The 15,874-nt window shown below is 38.8% G+C and overlaps 2 protein-coding genes and 2 non-coding genes across 5 annotated transcripts; all 4 read left to right on the forward strand.

Annotated features, from left to right (window-relative positions):
• Positions 1 to 446: 446 nt before the first annotated feature.
• On the forward strand, positions 447 to 1,721 carry LOC115563632 (uncharacterized). Of its 2 annotated transcripts, none has more exons than XM_089258262.1 (2): positions 447 to 804; positions 848 to 1,721. In XM_089258262.1, the coding sequence occupies exons 1-2, from the start codon at positions 530 to 532 to the stop codon at positions 1,557 to 1,559; spliced, it is 987 nt and encodes a 328-aa protein (XP_089114388.1). In that variant the 5' UTR covers positions 447 to 529; the 3' UTR covers positions 1,560 to 1,721. The 2 variants fall into 2 exon arrangements, with proteins under 2 accessions (XP_089114388.1, XP_030242791.1); XM_030386931.2 differs by having other exon boundaries at positions 449 to 804; positions 857 to 1,721.
• Positions 1,722 to 9,783: 8,062 nt separating this feature from the next.
• LOC108658079 (fibrinogen-like protein 1) lies at positions 9,784 to 11,246 on the forward strand. The gene is made up of 2 exons (XM_030386930.2): positions 9,784 to 10,907; positions 10,990 to 11,246. Exons 1-2 carry the CDS (start codon positions 9,859 to 9,861, stop codon positions 11,132 to 11,134), a joined length of 1,194 nt encoding a protein of 397 aa, XP_030242790.1. The 5' UTR covers positions 9,784 to 9,858; the 3' UTR covers positions 11,135 to 11,246.
• Positions 11,247 to 13,485: 2,239 nt separating this feature from the next.
• TRNAM-CAU (transfer RNA methionine (anticodon CAU)) lies at positions 13,486 to 13,557 on the forward strand. The gene has a single exon. It is a non-coding gene; the product is annotated as a tRNA-Met (tRNA).
• A 2,121-nt stretch (positions 13,558 to 15,678) lies between these two features.
• Positions 15,679 to 15,750, forward strand: TRNAD-GUC (transfer RNA aspartic acid (anticodon GUC)). The gene has a single exon. It is a non-coding gene; the product is annotated as a tRNA-Asp (tRNA).
• The last annotated feature ends 124 nt before the right edge of the window (positions 15,751 to 15,874 follow it).

Here is a 15,874-nt window from a genome sequence, read left to right on the forward strand (position 1 = left end):
AAATGTTAGCCGAAATGGGTGACAGACATACATTCGCATATATGTATGTATATGTATCTCTGGGGTAACCAAATTGAAAGCTTCTGCTGCTCGCTTTTAATTAAAATCATGTGGAATTATTGCCCGGACGTGGTGAGGCCCTACACCACCTGCTGAAGCAACCCCCTTTATTACGCCCTTGCGCTCGTTTCAAAGTCACAAATTCGTGGAATTGGATGCTGGGATAACTATAAAACTATAAAATGACGTTGCCCATGCTCCCATATATGTGTGTAGGTAAATCAATGTGAAGTTAAGCTGGCGGCTGTTTAATTACATTCTCTAATTGAAAGTTACAATTTACCGCAATTACTAAACATAAAGTAAAGCTCTTAATTGCTGTCAAACACATGCATAGATACCTGAGAGTGTACAGATACGTTGATTAGTAGGCCTTGCCTCCTAAAAGGTTCGATTCTCGTCCTTTTTTATATTTTTGTATTAAAAAGACACAAAAAAAATTCTTTTTTTTCAGCCTTTTTTATTCAGAATGGAACCCTGGATATCGTCAACCTTCATCTTGATGATTCTGCTGGTCCACGTCCGCACCGGGAGTGTTAGGCATGGACTGTTCGAGCTGAACTTGCACAACAACACCGACATGGTCATGGACATGTACTTGCGGCCGGCCGAGTCAATGTTATCGGAATCGTATTGCAGGCTGTTGCTGTTCAAGCTGCAGGGCTCCGAGTGTCCTTTTATGAGAGTGACCTTTCACATCCTTATAGCGCTGCCGATCTACAACTTGATGTTGATTGTGATTTGGTACGTTTTGGCCTTACGATTTCTATCCCTTCATCTCAATTATTTGCCATAGCTGGCAGCTGAACAGAAGTGCATCCCATAGCGCTGAGCGCATTGTCGTGGTGCTGCAGCCCATTGTTCCAAGTAGTCGGCTCGATCCACCCGCCGTGCTAGCCCCGCTTGAGTCCCCTTTGCCATCTTTTCCCCCTCTACCTCCGCCTCGCTGCAGGCGACGTCAAGCTCCTAAGCCGCCGGCTCGTGCTCTGCGACACCAGCAGAGCTTCGCCAGCGGCTATCCCAGTCAAAGGGATCCCTTTGCAGCAGTGCAAGGCTCTTGCAATCCGGATCAATACAAAATCCTACGCCGGAATCTAAAGCGCGTGCTGGAAGGACTGCAGCAGCCAGTGCCCACACCCACAACTCCATCGCTGCCATTGCCGTTGTGCTTGGCCAAAGAAGACTCCATCCAATCCTCATCGACTGTTCTAAGTCTCGAAGCGCCCAAAAAGAAAACAAAGTCGCGAAAATTATTTGGTACGCTGTTCAAACGCTTGACCAAGGTTTTTGTGCGTAAACCCAATCCGGCACACGACGATGAAATAAGTTCGAGCAGAAAGAGCGCCGACAGAGAGACCAACCGGAGCGGCATATTTCATCCGATTTGGAAGCGCATAAAAACTCGAGCCAGGCGCAGACCCGAGGCCCAACCGATGCCCTTGAGCAGCAGCGAATCGATAAGCACCAATGGCAGCTCCCAATGCATATACTCCTGCTAGAGCAGCAGAGAGTTCGACTAGAGAATGCTGCGTAAGAGGATTGCGTATTCATGGAATGTTTCACAAAATGTGATTTTACTGAGGTACAAAAACTTTCTATATTTTGTTACTATTTTATCAGATTTTTTGTAATAAAAGCTTTTAGGCATTTGATTTTAGCAAGCATATAAAATCTATTCGAATATACCTCTTATTTAGTTGCACCTTAAGCAGAAATATTTTTAGCCAATCTTTATTTAAGTTTGATTTTGCGCTTCGCTTGCCGAGAGTCGGCATATCCCCCACAAACCTCTCACATATTTGAGCGTAATCCAATTTCATTGCGGCTTTGGGAGCTGGCGGCGGCCTTCAGTTATTATGCTGATTGTGTTGACACGCTGATTGTTGTTGGCGAGCTGCTTACTAAATATTTAAGGGGCCCGCCGCTCGCTCTGCGTGTTACCTGAGATTGAGCCCAAATACATAAAAATTCAATTTGATTTGTGCAAATTGACCGACAGGTTCACCAAATGATTCACATAAATTTGCAAGTGTGAATGTGTGAGTGAGCTGAACTCAAATCCATTTAATGTATTCGAAAAAAGGTTAAAATGTTTGACGATGGCGACCCGAATGCCGAATGTCCTGAAGATGTCTTTACTCTATACAGAAGCTGTCAAATGTTTCACTTCCCCTTTCAGGCAATGCCAATAAAAAATACTTCAACTATGCCGTAAATTTTTATATTTTCTATAAATTCAATTCAATTTCAATTAGGCAAATTATTAAGCTGATTTCAGGGTAATACTTGACTGAAGATTTGCCATTCAAATTCAAACGTTCAACTCAATTTTATTGGGTTCTCTCATTGAGCTCAATAAAAATAAGAATTTACATTTTTATTTGCATTTGGCATGAGCTAGGTTGTAGCCATTTGATATATGTATACTACGTTTTACTGTTTTATAACTTTCTATTTCGTTTCTCAAATTGTTGTAATTTTTTATGATTTGTTTGAGGTAGGCATATCATTACTTTTATATTTATTGCGCGTTTCAAAACTTTTTGGTTTTTAATGGGCTATAAAAATAGATATTTTCGAAAATCAAAATTGGCATTTTAAGTCGTCTAAGCCGGAAGCAATTTAGAAATCATCCCCTCTTGTAGACTTACTTGAATAATAAATAATATGTATTTGGTCGAAATTTGTGTATTTATTAAATTAATTTATTTTCTGCCAAACTTTGAGCATTTAACCTTGACTTGAGAATTTTAAAAACAAAATATTCATAACATCCGAATTTTATAGCTTTCCAAGTGTCAACGAATTTTTCTCGCCGCTATTAATCAAAAGTGAAAAGTTGTTTTAGCCTCCACAAATTTGATTGATTATGCGCGGAAAATTCAACTTTCCGCTTAGTCAGAAGTCAGTGAACAAAAAATGAGGTGCGCCTAAACATTAAAGTTAATTTATTTATAATATAAATATGAACTCCAAGTATATTTGTAACATGCAAATTTTTCAAAACATAAAATTACCATTATCACCTTTTTCTATCTAATATATATTAGCTACAATTTGTTGCGCACAGCTCTTTGAGGAAAGTTTTGAGCTTGGGTACGAAACATCTCCGCCTGACATTGCGAGAGACTTGACATTAATTGCGCTTAGCAGTGCTGTAATTTTGTGGTTAGCCCTTTTTGGCCCTGCACGTGTTACTCCCGCCTAATGGGCGGCCGCATTAGCTCATTGTCGAGCTGCCCAGATTTGCATAATGAAAGGAGTCTGCCGGCAGCGCAGCATTTCATAAATGCTGCCCCAGGGCTACATTTGCTGGCCTTTGTTTAAAGAGGAGCAGCGTCTTGCTCTAGCGAATGTCTCGTATATATATAAACACCCGTAACTGATAGGCATGTTTGCACAGCTATCATCAAGGACCCAGCGCAGCCTTGGGCGGCATGGCCCGGCCGTGTGGCTCTTAGCCTTTAATCAGGTGCCTCTTACAAGATGTTTTGTATACTTTGGCTCATTTCAAGGGCCGCTGTCTGCCGTAGATAGGCCCAACTCCCCTTTTTATTTAGAGTCTTGCCTACTTTAAATTTTGTGCCAAATATTAAATTTTTTAAATTATTAATCTAATATATTTCGACATTATTACATTGAAAACTTTTGCTTTCTGCACTCAAATTTGTCATGTGTGGCATGTTTGGCTAACACTTCGTCCAGCAGCTGGCTGTAAAACTTTCGCCATGATACAGTTTGACATAATGTGATGATAAATGGAGTGACCCAAAAATAATAATAGTTTCAGCTTCCTCTTCTTCCATAAGGGCTCATGCATGCATAAAAGTTCACATAGTCCCAAATAGTTGTTTGTAATTTGAAAATTAAAGGCTTTGAATATGCATTAGTTTCAAAGTTGTTTCGAGTTAATTCACACATAAATAATAGATGAAAAGTGTCAAGTGTAGAGAATATAAACATATTTTGCACATTATGATACATAAGTTGAGAGTGCGAAGGCTCATATAATGATGGCCACAATTTTAATGAGAATGGCCAACAATTTGCTGGGTTGCTGAAATTGAGACGAGCCAGATCTCGTTCTAGAAAGGCAACTCAAAGGATGACAGCTTAAAGGATTTAAGGAGCAGCTAAACAGAATCACAATATATTAGTTTTTGAAGTGGTTGGGGAATTAGATAAAAGCATTCAGACCTGCTTTGCACTGGACAAAATAAATATTTTAAAATAAATAAATAAGTAAAAACGAAATTCTTAAAACAGAATTTCATGCCCTTTGTTTGCTGCATGAGCACTGAATGTTGAATTCCTGAATTATTCAATGGCCACAATGGACTCTGTGATTTTTAGCTTGTGACCAAAATTAAATTTCTGCTACGCACAATTAATTATGCAAAGCATTCAGGCAATATTTGGCCTTTCAGAGAGCGTAAAAGAAATTCGAAGAAAACTTTTGTGCCTTTTCAAATATTCCTTTGTGTTCAACAAGAAAATGTTGAAATATATTTGATAAAATTGTTGTCCTTGGTTCTCGCGCACTTGCTCTAAAAATATTAAATTTCCATTCATTTGAGCGAGAATCTGTGGATGCAGCTACACTGTCCAGTGTTAATTGAGGCAAACCTTTTAACGAGCTGTTTGATGTCCACAGACAAGGAAAACAGCAGTATAGGGTGGCCAAAGCAGCGCCGAGCTGTTGCCATTGGCCACGTTAGTGGATTTGCCCAAAAAATTGGTGTTATACACACACTTCAAAGTGGGGCTACAAGTGACACTCAATGCATTGAACGAATGCATGCGAATCCACAATGGCCTTGTGCCATTGCGGGTGCGCTCGGCGTGCGTCATGGAGCGGCAAAGTGCGTCAAATGGATGCCGGGATAGATGCACATTTTTGCTAGATATGCAAATATGCAAACTCGCCGAAAGGCAGCCAAATCAAATGGATACAGCACACGCATACACACACACACACACACAGACACACCCGCACACAGTTTGGCAAAGATTTTTGCTGACCGCGCCAAAAACCAATATCACATTTGGCAAAACAAAAATGCGAAAATAGAAAAAAAAAATCATTTTTAGTCATGCTCTCGCCTTTGTTTGTTTGAATAACTTCTGTGTGGCTGCGAACGCCGTATAAATTGCATAAAGCTGCGAAAAAAGATGAGTTTAATTTGACTTTAAAATTGCAACATTTATCAAATTGCAAGAGGTCTTAAAACTTAGGCTGCCAGCTAATTGGTGATAGAGCTGCAATCCAGATATATATAGAGTAATCCCAAAAAGAAAAATCCAATAAAAGTTGCTCTAAATATTTAAGTGATTGAAAGTGCAAGGTAAATGCGAAACGAAAGCTGCAACAGATAAAACTTGCTAGCCAAAAAAAAAAAAAAACAAGTAAATGCCATGGAAATCGACAATGTTGCAACGTAAAATGAGCAGCTGGTAGTCAACTAACTAACCACTAATGAAACCACAATGCACCACAACAAAACTAGCAATAGAACGAAAGAGAAAGACAGAGAGAGAGAGAGAGAGAGAGAGACGAAGAAAGAGAGAGTCGTAGAGTAAGAGAGAGACAACAATTAATTAACAATGCTGGCCAAAATGCGAATTGGGTCAGCTAGGGCCAGCTCGCCGAGCACGAGATAATTTTGTAAAATTTGTGGACATTGCTGTTGTATAAAACACCCACTCGACCCAACCCTGGGGTATTTGTTGACAGCACCAGCACTGCTGCAGGTAACACAGTTTTCCAACCAAATATGTCACCAAATGTGAACTAAAGAGAATTGAATTGGAAATGAAAACTAAGAGCTGAGAGCAGAGAACTGAAATTGAGCTATTAAGCTGCTTTAGTGGGTTATTAATCGAGTTCCTATTTAAGCGGGATCTATAGAGAATATCAAGTCGAATTTGAGCAGCCAATTGAGCTCTATTCAGATTAAATGTCAAACGTACTCTCTAAGCAGTCAGGGTATTCATTTTTCTATATTATTCACGCTAATTTCCGTTCAGCTTTTCATGAGCATTTTAAAATGTAATGAAATTTTAAAGTGTTATCAAATAACATATGTCCATACACACGCACACAGGCACACACAAATGGATATACACTTGTATGCCTTCTAAAACAGTTATTTACTTTGTCACTGTATGTTGCAGTTGTTGCACTTTAAGTAAGTGCAGCTGAATTCATTTTGAGCTCTGAAACGCTGCCGCCACATCGCAACACACACGCCGTAGCCAGCCGCAACGTGACATGAATAGGGCGAGCTAGCGAGCAAAACTGTTGCCACAACCTCAGCAAAGCCGTGGCCATATTTCTGATGTCTTCATTCACATATTTGCTATTCCAAAGGCACTCGCAACAGCGAGACGGGCATTAGCATTTGTGGCACATACATACATTTTGGTGGCATCTCAAAACCAAAAACAGAAAAAAGCAGACATATTCATGGTTAGACTTTTGTCTGCTGCCTCTCTCTCTCTCTCTCTCTCTCTCTCTCTCTCTCACTCTCTCCTTGATCTACCTTTCTCGCTCTCTCTCTCTCTCTCTTTGGCCAACTCATCTGGATAATTGCAGTGCGACGTCATGCCATATGCAGCATGAAAAACTTGGTCATTCAAAGCAATTCAAAAGCAATCAAAACGAGCTAAGAAAATCCTTATGTGCCACACTCAGAGGAAAACTAATCCATGTATATAATATATGTGTATGTTTTGTATGTGTGCATGCACTCATATGCATGTAAATACTTTCACTTTACTTTCAGTTTACATGCCTTTGGACTTATGGCTTATTAAGAGGTTAAATTTGATTTTAAATTATTTTATATGCGATTCAGTATAGTTGTATAAAAGTATAATAGTATAATAGTATAATACTATAATAGTATAATAGTATAATAGTATAATAGTATAATAGTATAATAGTATAATAGTATAATAGTATAATAGTATAATAGTATAATAGTATAATAGTATAATAGTATAATAGTATAATAGTATAATAGTATAATAGTATAATAGTATAATAGTATAATAGTATAATAGTATAATAGTATAATAGTATAATAGTATAATAGTATAATAGTATAATAGTAGTATAGTATAGTATAATAGTATAATAGTATAATAGTATAATAGTATAATAGTATAATAGTATAATAGTATAATAGTATAATAGTATAATAGTATAATAGTATAATAGTATAATAGTATAATAGTATAATAGTATAATAGTATAATAGTATAATAATAATAGATATAATAGTATAATAGTATAATAGTATAATAGTATAATAGTATAATAGTATAATAGTATAATAGTATAATAGTATAATAGTATAATAGTATAATAGTATAATAGTATAATAGTATAATAGTATAATAGTATAATAGTCTCCTCGTATCCTCTATATCCTCGTCTCCTATAATAGTCTATATATCGTCTCCTCGTCCTAGTATAATAGTATAATAGTATAATAGTATAATAGTATAATAGTATAATAGTATAATAATAATAGATATAATCAGCATATTTACTCAGACTTATGTCCACAGCCAATAATTGCAGTTAACTCAAGACAACAACAGGATAATGTGCAAGGCCAACTTGTTGACAGGTTGCACAATGCCAAAGCACATCAATTTAGGGGCGTGTCATGTTGGGCATCTTGCCTTCACTTTGGCCAAAAGTCAAAAGTTGGTCATGCAACGCATGAATGCACAAGGAGTGAGTGCAACGCAGGACGCACGTGTTTGAATATGTGAATGGAACAGCAAAGCCACAAGTGAATGGGTTAACAGCTCGGTGCATCGCAAAGCAGCCAAAGGCCAATTTCGATTCGACATGACAGCAAGCAGAGCAAGACAACTGCAAATGAGTTATTTAATTATTGAGTGGAAGCGAATGAAGAAACTCATATGCAATAAGACAGAGTTAGCGCACTCAGACTGGCATATGTGCCAATTTTAAGATCTGAAAGTTTCAAACTCTTCATTTCTCTGAGTTTCCTTTTGAACACGTTTCTCATTTCCAGTTTCTCGTTCGCTGCCAAAAGTGATTCTCACTCAGCTTCCATTTTTCCGAGCAGTGATAGCTGCATATTCAATTTCTGCACTTTTCTGTCGTTGAACTTTATAAAGGAACTGTGAAATTTCTATTTTTTCTCTTTCACTCTGTATTTTTAGTTACTTTTTTGCAGTCGGTCGATCCGATTGTTGGCATATTTTGTATGGGTAGCCAAACTACTAGTTGTGTTTCATTTATACACGTCAACTGGGAATTTATTTGACCGAATACAAATGCTTAACATGGGGTAGGGCGATAAATAAAACACGTCAACGAAACTGAAAGCAATTAACAACAAAAGCAACCAACTGCCAGTTACAACAACAACAGCGAACAGCAATAAAAACAACTACCGGCCATACTTCAATTTCAGTCTGTGGTTAGAAGATTAAAAGGGCAACGAGAAACCACAGCAAAGCTCAAATTTAAGCCAGAGTCACGGCTCTGCTTCAATTGTTTATGGCAACGACGACAAGCGCTTTAACCAGACGCTATATAGGGGCAATAACTTCAGAAGATATGCGATTTTCAGCTGTATTTATATTTCAGCCAAAGCATATCATGCGCTGCCACGGAGCTCGCCTCGTTGCGGTTGCTGTTGGCTTTCAATAAACTGTCAAATACCTGTTCGTGGGTCCACAACGCATAAACTTTCAAATTTACGGTTGCCCGCGTCACTCATTAAAATGCAAATTCGAATATATAGCCGTTGTTAGCCGAAAAGTCCTGCTGCATGGCGCCAGCTGTAAAAACCACTTTCGAGTGTCCCAGTGTGCAGGGCAAAGTTTGTGCCACAAACTAATCATGAACAGGAACAGGAACAGATAGCAGCAAACTAGTGTGTCCTGCGGCTTATACAAATATATACATATATAAACATACATATATATAGACGATAGATATCGCTGCCAACGATAGCTAGTTTATGATACGCCGCTGCCTCATCAGAGTGAGTTAAATAATTGGGATATTTGTGCAAACAGGTGCAAGATATTAGTTTTGAAATTGATTTAGCTGCATATAGATGAAAAGTTCTCAGAGAGCTTGGCTTGCTTTATTTATATTTTAGCTGTAGTTGCTAAAGATTGTATTACCTGGCTTGTATCAGCAGAGCTGCCGCAACATTTCCCACAGCCTGGCCGCGGTCTGGGCACACCTAATTGCTCTTAACTATGCGCAAATAAAATTCCAACCAGCAGCCAGTGGCGGATAGAGAATAGAGTAATCCTGATTGGAAAGTAGAGTTTGAGATTTAAAGAAGATATTCAATTAAATTTATAGACAGGCAAATGTGTGTGTGCTAATTGGATTGAACAATAGATTCGTTTTACATTTCTTCCATTACTACATCGCGCTGTCATTCCCCTCAATTAATAAAATAGTAGAACAGATGTAAATTACACCCTAATTAATTTTGTACAAATATTTCAGACACTGATAACGCTTGACATTTGAGCCCAGCTCTGTGAAAGTGTGCTATAGCTCAAGCTCCCCCTCTCCCGCCTCCCTCTCACTCATTTAATATTCTCTTATCGGCAGCAGCAAAAGTAAATAAATACCATGTGTAATATATATTCCTATATACATTGTGTTCTAACAATAAGATTGCGTAGATGTTTATATTCTCTTGATGGCTGAGTTGGGCATTTCGTTGTTTAGTTTTGTGTTGTGCGATCCGAGCGACGGTTGTCAGTGGCGAGTGCGAAGCAAATATGACGAACAAATTATGTACTCTACTACTTATAATAGTGCTAAATATTATAGCAACACAGGCGAATTTATTGGAAATTTTGCGAATACAAAATCAGCTGAAGAGCTCGTACCACGAAATAGAAAAGTTGCAGGCGAAATATAAGAGTAAAATCGAGGAAGCCATCCTCAAGGAGAAGCAGTCGACACTGCAAGACCTCAGGATCAAAATCAGCGACGAGCTGAACAGCTGCCGCGAGGAGAAGTCGGCCCTGGAGGTGCTCAACAAGATCTACTCCGAGCAAATCACGGAGCTGCAGAGGAAGGCCAATGAGGTGACAGCGCTGCAGCTGGAGGAGAAGGATCGGCAGATAAATGAGGGACTGGCGACCATGGCCACCTTCACGACCATCATCAACGAGCAGGCCAAGCAAATCCAGATGCTGACTGACGACGCCGCTGTCAAGTCGCAGATAATTCTCAACATGGAAACGAAAGCCAAAGAAATCGCCGAGCGGCTGAAAAACAATTTGGAGGAGTTCGAGACGACAACGAAACAGGAATTCGAGGCCAACAGCTGTGCGGCATTCCCAGGCTCAAATGGAGTGCATGTCATCAAGGTGGATCAGGGAGATGCCTTCCCAGTGGCCTGCGACTCCAGCTTGGCTGGCCCCGGCTGGACCGTTGTGCAGCGTCGAATCGATGGGAGCGTGGAATTCAATCGCAATTGGCTGGAATACCGCGAGGGCTTCGGCAATCTAAGCGGTGAATTCTTCATTGGGCTGGAGAAGCTGCATCGTCTGACAGCGTCGCAGCCGCACGAGCTCTATGTGCACCTCACCGACTTCAACAATGAGAGCAGCCACGCCTACTATGACAAGATCGTCGTCGCCGGCGAGAGCGAGGCGTACGCGCTGAGTGAGCTGGGCGAGTACTCGGGCAACGCCGGTGACTCGATGCGCGATAATGAGCACCAAAAGTTCACCACCTTCGACAGGGACAACGACCAGAGCGAATTTAACTGCGCCGAGACCTGCTTGGGTGGCTGGTGGTACAACAACTGCGGCCTAAGGTTGGTTGCCTGATCCATTGGCTTATCTCGATTCTCTCTCTCTCTGTGTGTCTCTCTCTTTCTCAATCGATTTCGCTTTCAGCAATCTCAACGGACGTTACACCATGCGCGATGAGTACTACGATAACTCCGAATATGGCATATTCTGGGACGAGTGGCAGGGGCCGGGCTACACGCTGCAGTCTGTGCAGATCATGATCAGGCCCAAGATCTTCACGGAGAAATAGGCGAGTGAAGAGCGCCAAATTCAAAGTGAGCCTAACTACTTTCAACTCGTAAATGGAAATTTGTATAAAGTTATTTTTGTAGTAAATATATAGAACAAAGAAAATAAAACAAGATTTTTTAACTAATTAAATGTGTTAGCATATCAGATTAATGCTTGCTATAAATATTATTATCTATACACATATTGTACTTTCGGCTATTGTAGGCTCACAAAATATGACATCTGCTACGAAGTCCAGCATTTATTATAGTCTGATTTACAGCAAAATTCTCGTCAAGAAATAAATAAATAAAATATATAATTACTTATATGCAATATATGAAATCTATTAAAGCAGCAGTTTAAGTTTTACTAGACATTTGAAAATAGGGCTGTGCAAAAGTAAGGGCTGTCATAATATTACATCTGCGGCGCAGCACATCACTCATTGTAGAGGGAGCATCGTTTGCTGCCGCTGCCGCTGCCGGTGCCGCAACGCGTTGTGCAACTGCTACACAGGTATGTGGCACGTTTCGTGAGCTACGTGTGGTGCCACAGCCATGTCGTAACTAGGAGCTAACAAAAATGAAAAGACAACAGGTCGACCTGTGTGTGTGTGTGTGTGTGTGTGTGTGTGTGAACCGTTGCACGACCTGCTGGCCCACGTTGCTGTTCCACATTTTCGGCCCAGACAAACAGAAGCCAGCGTCGTGTCAGGCACGATGTTAGTCATCGATCAAATGCCAATTAGGCAACATATTCAGTAGCCTCTAATATGACAGCCAAACGGAGCTGTCGAGACATGAAGTCGAATTTGAATTGGCCTAGCTTTAATTTTGCATATTACGCATAGTTCGTGGAGGACTCGCAAAAAGTCTTTAAGCTTGATAAGCATATATTCTACTCAAATTAAATTGAAATCGTTTTCATATGACATTTACATAATACTAAAAATTGGGCAGCGCAACAGTTGGCTGGCATCAATGGAGGGGCGAAAAGAGAGCATCATTATTTAAATGCCCACGCTCATGCATAAACATGCTCGCATCTACATAAATAACTTAACTTTTAAGTATATGCACGCTCCTGTTCCGTACATATACTGCATATGTAAATAAGCGTAAAATCGAATTTCTGCACGTGTGTGACGCTCCTCGCCAGGCGTGTCTCTTCTTTTATGTGAGCTGGTGCTGCTGCTGGTGCTGGTGCTGGTGCTGTCAGTTGTCAGTCGGCTGCTGAGCTTGAAATTTGTTTACCTTTCACTTCAAGTTTCCAATCAACGCCCAAAGCACAGACGAGGGCAGACTGGCAGGCAATTGATGCAACTGCTCTTTTGATCTGTTTAGCATTCACTCGCTCGCGGCTGAGCAGCTCATCACAAATGGATAAATTGGTTTACATATGAATACGAGCATCACAGGGCAGCCGACTTGAACATTAAAGTATTTTTTCATAATATTGCAAAAATTTATATTGAATTTCGCAGGGGTGACCAGAAAAGGTTGACTTTGAGCTTCATTGCGAATGGCATTTGGGGATTTTTGGGCGTAGAGCGGCTGATTCAAAAATACAAAATAAATTAAAATTACTTAAAAATATTTCATAGGTATTTAAATAGAAATATTTAGGAAATATCATGGACTAAAATCAATTTGTATTAATAAATATCGTGGACTAAAATCAATTTGTATTAATATTTGATTTCAACTAAATATTTAAAATAAAAGAAAAAACATTATTATTAAAAATTTTTTGACAACTAAATAGCTCAATGCCTAGCTCTTATTATCAGCCCCTAGGCAAAAACAGTTTCAAGCACGAGCAGTAACAAACTCACATATGTATATATCTAACGGCATAATAACTTTCTTACTTGCGGCACTTTAAATAAAAGAAGCCGAAACTATGGTAGGTAATGTAATTTAGGAAAATGTAATTACTTTTAGTTACATCAGTGAAAAGAAGTTCTATTTTTGAGTTAATAATTGCGTATTGTGGCTCAGCGAAACTTTTCAGCTGCTGTTCACGCAACCGAGCACATATACTCATCCCTCATGAAACATCAGAAAATGTCTGGCAAAGTTTCTGTGCAAGCCACCACAACTAAGATGTAGGCGTGAAACTGAACTTTTTTTTTAACCAAAAGCCTAAGGCATTTAGATAATCGCCAAGTAAGGCAAAACTTTACAGGCAAAATGAGTGCGAAAGTTTTATTGAGCTGTTGAGCTGATCAGTGAATATTTGAATAAATAATAATAAATGTAACTAAAAATAGCAATTTAATTCTAATTTCATTACTAACCAATTGAATGTGCTCCAACTGCTATCCATTCCAATTAGATTCTGTAGTTTCTCTGAGCTGCTCGTTGAAGCAGAGTGGCGCAGTGGAAGCGTGCTGGGCCCATAACCCAGAGGTCCGAGGATCGAAACCTTGCTCTGCTATACGATTTTTTTAAATAAATTTTTATTTTAATTTTTTTTTTTTTTTTCAATTTCATTTTTAATATTAATCTATTTTGTTTTACTTATATATCGAAATGTTTGCTTTTGATGAAAGTACATAAATGCCGATTGCAATCGGGCAGCTCAAATTGATTTTCAGACAAACACAAAAACCTTTTATTAAACGTTTTTTAATCGCTTAAGCTGTTTAAATATTTACATATCGAAACTAATTTAAATACAGAATAAAGTGAAGCATAGTTCCGCTGCATCCAATACACCCCGCTTCAATATACATAGACTCGTTTGAGCAGCGGCAGCTATTATGAAACGATTTTGACATTAGTCCCATGGGTGGACGATAACATATTCTTCGTACTAACAAAATCACATAAAAATTTGCAACTGTAAATTGCATGGCATAATTTGATACACAAATTGTGTAATGCTTCCCCAGTTTCATATATTTCCATGACGCAACTGCAAATTGCCTCAAGCATTTCGTTTAAGTGCACTTTGGTGTTATATTAAAATTGTTAGCTGCCTTCTGGCTGCTGGCTGCGTAAACATGGCCAAATTGCCAATATACAGTACATGCATATACATATTTCGCAGCAACACTTAGTTTAATTTTTGCAGGCCTTGCCTGAAATGAGTTTATGTAAATAAATTGATGGCAGCTCCCCCAATGCCGCTTTGCCGGCGATTACATTGCTTGCGCACAAACAAAGCAGCGATGCTACTATAACAACAGCAGCCAATATTATTAAATTTACAGTTCACAGATGAATGGAGTCAGTCGATGTCTTAGTCTAGTCAAACTGGTCCTTTTATTATATCATATTTGGTTATTTTTATGAATTTTGCATTCCACATTGAGAGGCAATTCCCTTTTACTAACTAACAGGCATATTTTGAACAACTAGCATTATATCCACTCTATTTACTTTCAGGGGCCTTAGTTCAATTTACGACTCGAGCAGAGTAATAAATAGTTATTACAGCATATGCGATCCATGGTAGAACTCAGCAACTTAGTTCCTTGCGTTAAACTCGAAATATTGCCGTAGTTTGCTCAGCTAGCAAAGCTGTGCATAATTTGTGTGACAAAGTTTGTCATGCGAGTTAATGCAGTTAGTGCAGCGGCTGGCACTACGACAAAGCGAACTCTCGGCGAGCAGAGAAATGGGAGTGCGACTGGCTTCGAGTGGAGTGCAGGCTTCCAGCCAGTAGCTGAAATATTTTCAAATTTGCATGCTAATGAATGGTGTGAAATCGTTATGAATTATGTGATGGAGTCATATGTGTGCATCACGTGAGTGTGTGTGTGTGCCTGCAGGACCTCTGTGTGCAACGACAACAAGGACCATGAATTTTGAACATTTTCAATCGTGCAAAATGCAACCGGGTCGCCAGCTAGCTTGACATCACAGATTAGTCGACTTAATTGCATGTCGAACTTTTTCACTGGCAGCCAACAGCTCAGAAGATTACTCTCGCTCACTGACTGACTCACTGGCTGGACATGGAACAGCGTTGGAGGTGGTGAACCCAAAGCTAATTCAGAAATTGAAAACTCAGGCTGGCAACTAGCCACAGCTACAGCCAACAGTCAACTGGTAATCCAACTCGAGCTGGCAGCACATGTGTGATTTTCTGCACAGAACAATGTAAAATGCTTCGCTCACTTAGCCATAACAGATGTTGGCAAGCAAGTACCAAAAAAAAAAAAAAAAAAGAAAAAAGAATCATCAGAAATTGAATATTAAATAAGATAAACAGAGAGAAATAGTGAAAGTGAGAAAGAAAAGGAGACAAACAGCTAGTTTAACTTTAAAAATTTTAAATCAATGCCAAATATATTTTATTACTTAAGCAAAGACTCTTAATTAGAAAGATAATAATATTCTAATACACCTTTAATATACATATATACATATGTTAAAAACAGCAATAGAAAAAACAACACAAATATTTACTGAAATGCTTTAAATACATTTCTATTACATACCTACATATATATGTATGTATATATTAATAACTATGAGATCATTATTAAGCAACTCTAGATACATATTTACAATACATTTAAGTACGATATTTGCTGCCGAAATACCAACGTCCTCGATAGTATAGTGGTTAGTATCCCCGCCTGTCACGCGGGAGACCGGGGTTCAATTCCCCGTCGGGGAGAGATGTTTGACATTATTTTTTATTCTTTAAAAAAATACTTTACCAGTCTTTTAATAATATTTTATATATTTAATCATATTTTTTAATTTTGTAGGTTTTTTTTAACTTCCATACCAACATAGCC

This window comes from Drosophila navojoa, chromosome 3, assembly GCF_054131105.1.
Source record: "Drosophila navojoa isolate 15081-1374.11 chromosome 3, UAZ_NAV_1.0, whole genome shotgun sequence".
NCBI lineage: Eukaryota > Metazoa > Arthropoda > Insecta > Diptera > Drosophilidae > Drosophila > Drosophila navojoa.

Excerpts from the sequence above, each read along its gene's own strand:
- LOC115563632 (XM_089258262.1), top strand. The coding sequence starts at position 530 with ATGGAACCCTGGATATCGTCAACCTTCATCTTGATGATTCTGCTGGTC. Across the intron at positions 805-847 it reads TTGATGTTGATTGTGATTTG|TTGCCATAGCTGGCAGCTGA; the intron begins GTACGTTTTGGC and ends CATCTCAATTAT.
- LOC108658079 (XM_030386930.2), top strand. The coding sequence starts at position 9,859 with ATGACGAACAAATTATGTACTCTACTACTTATAATAGTGCTAAATATT. Across the intron at positions 10,908-10,989 it reads TACAACAACTGCGGCCTAAG|CAATCTCAACGGACGTTACA; the intron begins GTTGGTTGCCTG and ends TTTCGCTTTCAG.